Source organism: Penaeus chinensis, chromosome 2, assembly GCF_019202785.1.
Source record: "Penaeus chinensis breed Huanghai No. 1 chromosome 2, ASM1920278v2, whole genome shotgun sequence".
Lineage (NCBI taxonomy): Eukaryota > Metazoa > Arthropoda > Malacostraca > Decapoda > Penaeidae > Penaeus > Penaeus chinensis.
This window is the reverse complement of record NC_061820.1, coordinates 6670724-6678223: the sequence shown is the minus strand read 5'-3', so window position 1 is coordinate 6678223 and position 7500 is coordinate 6670724. Positions and strand designations below refer to the sequence as shown.

The window sequence follows — 7500 nt, the reverse complement described above, 5'->3', positions numbered from 1 at the left end:
GGGAAAATAATGAAAAACAAAGTATATATACTTCAAAGAAGATACTGACTAATATTTGAAACGAATAATAAAAAGAGCATATTAATAATGAATATATCTGAACAAAGTCAGCATAAATCCTCCCACGAGAGATAAGAGAGGAGAGGAGAGGGAGAGGAAAAGATAGAGGGAGAGAGAGGAAGAGAAAAAGAAAGAGAAAGAAAGAAAGATAAAGGAGAAGGAGGAAGAGAAAGAGAAAGGGAGAAATAACGTATATGTTTTCATAATCAAGGACATAGAGTAATGGCAAGAAACCAAATCATGAAAGAAATTGTATTGTCTCGTGTAGTTTTTTTTGTGCATTATGGTATATACAAATGGCTCCACATCTGCTTAGCCAGCAAGGAGTATATCAATAGGTCCCAGTGACCGCACCTGATTTCCCCATTCCTTGAAATTGCCTGAAAATGTTTTTTTTTTTTTTTCTTCTAATACTGCTGATATAGATGCTATTATTATTATTATTATTATTATTATTATTATTATTATTATTATTATTATTATTATTATCATTATTGATATTATGATTATTAAATTGTTAATAAAATATTTATAACATTTAAGACCATAAAATAATACAAATGAAGCCTTCCAAAAATCAAGGAAAAGGGTAGAGGTGAGATAAATAGGCCTAATAACTGACTCCCTAGTGGCAAAGCCATCCTTGTGTAAGTACAATAAATGACCTTATATTACAGTGGGCATGGCGTGTATTCTTGCCATCCGTGCCGATTGGGTTTACAGACAGAAAGTTTAAAGGAAGTTAATATTATCTTCCTAACAATGATATTTATCGAGCTAGTATTATAGTCGAAAGCAAATGAAGTGAGAGAGCGGTAACAGATACTAAGAAATGAAGGAGTATGAAAAGAAATCCAATTCGATCCTTACTGTGACAAAGGATATTACAAAGCTCATTGTTCAAAAACGAAAAAAAAAGAAAGAGATTGCAGTTCATCGATTACCAAAGGGTTCCTAGCGGTAATTTGCAGTGGTAACGGAAGCCCCCCTAACTGCTCCAAGTAATTAAGGATGTGCGTGATCGCAAGTAAACGTGCAAAGAAATTAACAAATAAACGCACCTTTCAAGTGGTCGCAGGCAGCCTCATCCTTGGTTACGTCACGAAGGTCACATACCCAGATTCTCAGGATAAAATTTTATCTTAGGGTAGCACGTGATGGTGACGTCATCAGGTTAAGGTTCCCCTAAGTGACTCATATCCTCCTCGTTCTTTTGTCACTTTCATAATCGTAAATTACGTTCTAGGGATATGTATATTTGTTGGGGTTTGTTCCTTCGGTAAGGTTAAGATTTTCATACTCGGTTTGAACTTAACTTTAACCAAACTTATATAATTATATCACATCATGTAATTATACTTATTAGAACTACTTGGTGTATTAATTCTTCAGACTGTGAGAATTATATCTACCTACGTGCTTGCTTCATTTGTTTATACTCACTTTTTCTAGTAATCATTCAGTAAGAATGAAGTACCACTCCTTTCTTTATAAAATTCTGACAAAAGAGCCCAAAGATAACAAAAAGAAACAGCAATGCTTCGTGACGTTCCAGCACACGGAAATGCCGAGCATGTGACGACGTGGGTTTTCCCGAGTCTCCCCTGAAGCGTCGCGGCGATGACGTCACCCACCAGACGCGCAGAAACATGTCTCGCCACAAGCAGAAACTGGCAAACACTCTCTTCACAATTTCCTGGTGTTTATTAATTCCAAGGTTAAATATAAAATATTCCCTATGGCATTTCCAAAATAAGTTATTTGTTCTGCAAACGCGTGTTCTGTGTACATTGTATCTTTCATAATCCATAAACGAATAAAATGACGTCATTGTTTCTTGGAATATCATATGCTAATTAGGTGTAACTTTTCCTCTACCGAAGAACTGTTGTATATAGCATATGTAACAATAAAAGTGAGCCTTTCAAATCATAATAACAATACAAGATATATATGAAATGCCTTTGTATGATAGAAAGCAAACAGTGAGTTAATATTATCCATATGGAAGCAAGGTCGAATTACGAAATTGCATTTATCAAGATTATGCCTTATTTATCAACCCTTATCTGTGATCTTTCTTCGAAATTCATAACGTGACTATATCTTCTACATGTTAACACGAACCATAGAAAACAACAAACGACCGAACCACTAAAATAATGTTCTTCCAGGCCTCCTTCCACCTAACATCACGGTTCAGAGGGACTGTGCTTTGGCGTTTGTTGGTGAAACGTTTTATGAAAGCTCTCTCTCCCTCGTTATTGTGAAGGACAATGTCTTAGTTATGAGAACGACGTTATATTCGTATTAAACCTGATGTAGTGTGTTACAGTTATTGGAAAAGAGTGTTGTATTAAATAAAGGTAACAGTAAATCGCTTTGATAGGAAACATATATATTCAATTTGCTCCTTTCACAAAGATAATGACATTTAGCGATATCACCATGTATTTAAATATTGTAAAGGCACTTTTATAAGCGTACAAATAAGCTCCTTGTAAGAATCACTGGAATTATGTATATCTTCCCGTACTGGAAGCAAAGTCAAACAACGATTATTAGTAAAACATATTACTATACAAAATAACACAAAACACATTTAATAACAATAGCACCTGAAAGACCTAAATTCAGCAGAGAAGGCAACCAATGCGTGCAGCCACTGCAGCATAAGTACATATTTTTAAAGTTAGTATTTTTCGCCTGGTGACTCAGGAATGTATAACATCTGGAGTGTCAAGGGGTCTGCCCCAAAATAATATATATTTTTACAAATTTCAAGCCGGAAACGCCTTCACTGTTAACATTGTGACAGGATATACAAGATAAACCTTATTTAACTATCATATTTCATTATCTCATATCTTATCACTTTCAAATTTCAACTACATTCAGATAAATTCCACTCTTCTATCGCCCTTCCTTCCTTAAATTTACAGTGGGTGCGCACCACCTTCTACACCGGCAAATTTTGTTTGGACTTTCAGTTTCTCTCTTTATGCAAAGTCATAGAACTGCAAATTCCAATGTAATGCTTGACTGCATTCTCGGTCAGATCTGCCCCTTTCGACGAGTCCTTTCAGAAAGACACTTTTAACCACTGAAGTTTCCTGGCGAGCGGCCGATCTCAGCCCGTAACCGCCGGGGCTGTGGACACGGGGTTCTTCCTCAGCTTGAAGTCTCCCTTCCTAATGTCTGCCAGCAGGCGGTCGACCACACATCCGCCCGAGTCGGAGGGCGGCGGAAGAGGCGCGCCCCTCTTCCTGAGGGTGACGCCCGCCGCCTCCGCCTTGGCCCGCTCCTCCTCCACGCGCTTCCGCTCGGCCTCCATGCGCCGCTTCCGCTCCTCTCGCTTCTTCCTCGCCTCGTTATCCTGTAAAAGGCGAAAAGAGCGCTTTTAAAGTCAGCTCAACGGATTTCGCTGTCTATCGACCAGAGTAAACATTAGAAAGCAGAGCCATATATTGACCTTTCTTGCATCTGATATTTTCAGGCAAAGGGTGTTGAAGATGCCAATGCAATCCTTGATCTTGAACTTAGACTCGTCTTCACAGAAGTACTGCGCCAACTTCACTCGTGAGCGCTCCACTTCCATCAGACTCTGCTCGAGATCCTTCAGCAATCCGTCAGAAGTGGCTACAAAGTCTATAAAAAATATCAGACGAATGAAAAAAGTGTACGCATAACCATGTCCAGTTTCTGCTTATCATTTTCACATTCTTAGAATACCAAAGCCAAGCAAAAAGAAATCAGAAACAAACGCTGTTGTTTGGAAAACTCACCTTTGAAACGGTCCTTGACATCGTCCGGCGCGTTCTCGAGGCTTTTGCAGAGGTGTGTGTGGTCTCCTCGCAGCGTCGTTACCTCCCCCGTTAGGCCGTCCACGGACAATCTTGGATAAATCATGAATCATTCATATTGGGACATCTTACCAGTATCTCAGGAAACTTCAATATATATGTATGTGTTATTGGGACTTTAATTTAGAGACGATATCTTCGTGTACGCACCGTGAGACTTCTTAATTATACGGATATCTAGCCATTTAATATTTCTCATAAATCTACTCCATACTTTTTTTTTCTTCTTCTTCCTTTGGGGTTACATATAGATTTTCACAAATACACATATAAATACATGGAAAATTCATCACTCTTACCTAGCAACCTTACTGAGGTCGCCCAACGTCTCGGTAAAGTCCAGAATCTCTAGGCCTTCGTCCTGGGCAGACTGGACCAGGTAATGCATCAGCGTCATACCGGGTCGGTTGCCTCGCGTCTCCCACAGCTTGGACACGGTGTTGAGACGGAAGCCAAGAGCGTTTCCCGCGTAGCTGCCCTGAGGGTAGTCCGAGGTGGCTTTTTAGTGCGACTGTCCGCAGGTGTACAGGTAAGAATCGGGGCCAATTATTTGATTTGAGATACGTGCGCTTATCTGAATGTATGCGAGAATGTGCGTGCGTAAAAAGAAGCAGATTGTGATTAAGAAAGCTTTCAAACATCTAGAGTTCCAAGTTAAGCAGCAAGCATTAGACACTAGGCAGTCGTGCGCTGCAATATATTATGGATATCATTGCGTGGCTCAAGAGGGAGGCAAGCGAGCACCTGTCAAGGTGATATATAAATACATTTAGTGACTTTAACAAAGTTCTTCGTCATGCTTGGTAAAATCCTCAGACGAGACCGTAAAAGCCAACAATATTACCTTGAAGCAAAGATTTCTTATCTTCTATTTGGCCATTTTCTTATTTTTTTTATATGATTATTACAACTTTGCAAACTATACCTATTTTCTGATTTCTAGTCTCTGAATTCTTGATCTCTTGACTACTAAAATATTAGGCGACGAAATCGAACGGAGATCGGTAATTACAGGAAGCATTAAGCTAAACGGAGTAGGAAAATATTTCCTTTTTATAAGCAAGGGAAAAGAAAACCTTTTATACACATTAACACAATACGGGAACATCATGTGTAACTGTAACCACTTACCATGTTAATGAAGTTGCCGACAGTGAGGATATGAGCAAAGAATTCCTTGATGCTCTCACTGTTCAAAACTTGATCTGAAACCTTCAATATCATCGAGATCTGAGGCTTCAGTTCGTCCACTGCCGGCTTCACTTCTTCCATCTGGGGAAAATGATCTCTTGTGAATATGAATTAGCAATCGAATTCCCATTCTCATTCCCATTCCCATTCTCTCTCTCTCTCTCATTCACACTCACATACACGCACGCACGCACACGCACACGCACACGCACACTCACGGGCACACACACACACTCACGCGCACACAAATACACACACTCACGCGCGCACACACACACACACACACTCACGCGCACACACACACACACTCACGCGCGCGCACACACACACACACACACACACACACACACACACACACACACACACACACACACAGTAACCGCCGTGTCGCTGTCTTACCTGGATCATTCCCTGAAGGCGCACCTGGTAGTGAGGTACTTTGATCAACTCCCAGTAGAAGCGCTCTGCATTGCCAAGCTTCTCTACGTCCCCATTAAAATCTTTGATCGTGCTAACCTGTTGGCGAAAGACGGCATCGATAATAATACATATTTGGACAATATATCTTATAACGCATGATTTTACTTTTGCTAATATGGAACAAGCTGATAATAATTCGATTTCACTACATTCTACGCCATACCTCCTCGTCCTCCGGCAGAATTCTCAAGAATCCTCGCAGTCTTTCCGTCCCGATGTCCGTACTCTTGCAGTCCCGGATGAGCGCCGCAACCTCGGCGTGAGACTGCTTGAACTGCTTCATGAAGATGTTCACGTTGAGAGATCTCTTCGGGTCTAGCAAAGTGATCTCCGTCGATTTCTTCTTTTCGGTCTTCTGGACTGGAGTCTTCGACGCCTGGCAGAAAAGTTCCTCGATCTGAGAGAAATTGAGCGCTTTCGGAGGCGACGCCTGGAGGTCCTTGTGGACGTCTTGCCACATGGAATTGGTTAGCACGTTGCCGTTCACCTTGGCCCAGTTGAGGTGCTTCATCTTCTGCGTGGGGCGCGGCAGCGTGTTGTAGAAAGAGGGCGTGGTCCGCGCCGCCGCAGAATAATACCTTGGCAGTGTCGTCGACGTGATGAGGCCTGGGTGACCAGCGCCTGGCAGAGGAGGAGGGGGAGGGCCACCCATCCCAGGGAGAGGTGGCGGAGGTGGTGGGCCACCCATCCCAGGGAGAGGTGGAGGAGGTGGAGGGCCGCCAAAGCCTGGGAGAGGTGGAGGGGGTGGAGGGCCGCCAAAGCCTGGGAGAGGTGGAGGGGGTGGAGGGCCGCCAAAGCCTGGGAGAGGTGGAGGGGGAGGAGGGCCGCCAAAGCCTGGGAGAGGTGGAGGGGGTGGAGGGCCGCCAAAGCCTGGGAGAGGTGGAGGGGGTGGAGGGCCGCCAAAGCCTGGGAGAGGTGGAGGGGGAGGAGGGCCGCCAAAGCCTGGGAGAGGTGGAGGGGGTGGAGGGCCGCCAAAGCCTGGGAGAGGTGGAGGGGGCGGAGGACTGCCAAAGCCTGGGAGAGGTGGAGGGGGTGGAGGGCCGCCAAAGCCTTGGAGAGGTGGAGGGGGTGGAGGAGGAGGGGGAGGAGGAGACAGAGGACCTCCAATGCCAGAAGGAAGTGGCGGGGGAGGCGGCGGAGGAGGAGGAGCAGGAGGCGCTCGGTTTGACTCTCTGTCGGCCTCCACCGTCTCCACGTTTCTCCTCTCACTTGGGGATTCTATGCAGGCGGCGTCAGTGGGCTCTACTGCTTTGGGAGATCGCTCTGTGGCCGTGCATACCGACGGGGGTGCGGGCGGTGGGTGGTCGGGCGCGGGCGGGAGGCTGGAGGACGGGAAAGGGCGCTCCTCAAATCCTTCTGGGACGTTCCCGTCTTCCGCAGATCGAAAAAGGCGCCGTTTGATGGTCTGGGTGCCAACACTTCTGGTGAAGTCGTTGGAAGGTGCCACACTCTCCGCCCATGTGGGCGTCAGGGTGCCATCCACTGCCCGGACGCCAACGCGGTCCAGCAGTGCCCAGACAGCATCGCTGTGAATGTACAATGTGAGATTTTATTTCACATGAAAAGTAAATTCATTCAAGTAATTTACGATCTAGCATCGCTAAAACAGCTTCAGAAAGAAGAAAAAAGAAAATTAAGATGAAAGGAGCCTATTAGATCACAAATTCTTTACAGGAAGAGCTCAAGATCCTCATAAATACGTTATCTCCGGAATGCTAGCATAAGTTTTGTTATGGAAACCACATGTGGATATAATGTACTAAGAAAAGGGCTCTCATGCGGGCGTCACTTCTTTTCGATTTTCCATTCTGAATCTCCTTTCCTAAAGCTCTTAAAATGAAAGGTTAATACACCATATATTTCACTAGAATAATATAAGGGCTTACATATAAGGCTATTTTACTCT

At 43.9% G+C, this 7500-nt stretch overlaps 1 protein-coding gene across 1 annotated transcript in view; it reads right to left on the bottom strand.

Moving 5' to 3' along the window:
* Positions 1–2441: 2441 nt before the first annotated feature.
* The window catches only part of LOC125034115 (inverted formin-2-like), a 19584-nt gene continuing 14525 nt past the window's right edge, over positions 2442–7500 (bottom strand). The window contains exons 11-17 of the mRNA XM_047625757.1: positions 5758–7120; positions 5514–5630; positions 5055–5195; positions 4223–4401; positions 3846–3955; positions 3533–3708; positions 2442–3436 (exon numbers count right to left, since the gene is read on the bottom strand). Of these exons, the coding sequence (XP_047481713.1) occupies positions 3191–3436; positions 3533–3708; positions 3846–3955; positions 4223–4401; positions 5055–5195; positions 5514–5630; positions 5758–7120 (2332 nt within the window). The 3' untranslated portion in view covers positions 2442–3190. The remainder of the gene's footprint in view (positions 3437–3532; positions 3709–3845; positions 3956–4222; positions 4402–5054; positions 5196–5513; positions 5631–5757; positions 7121–7500) is intronic.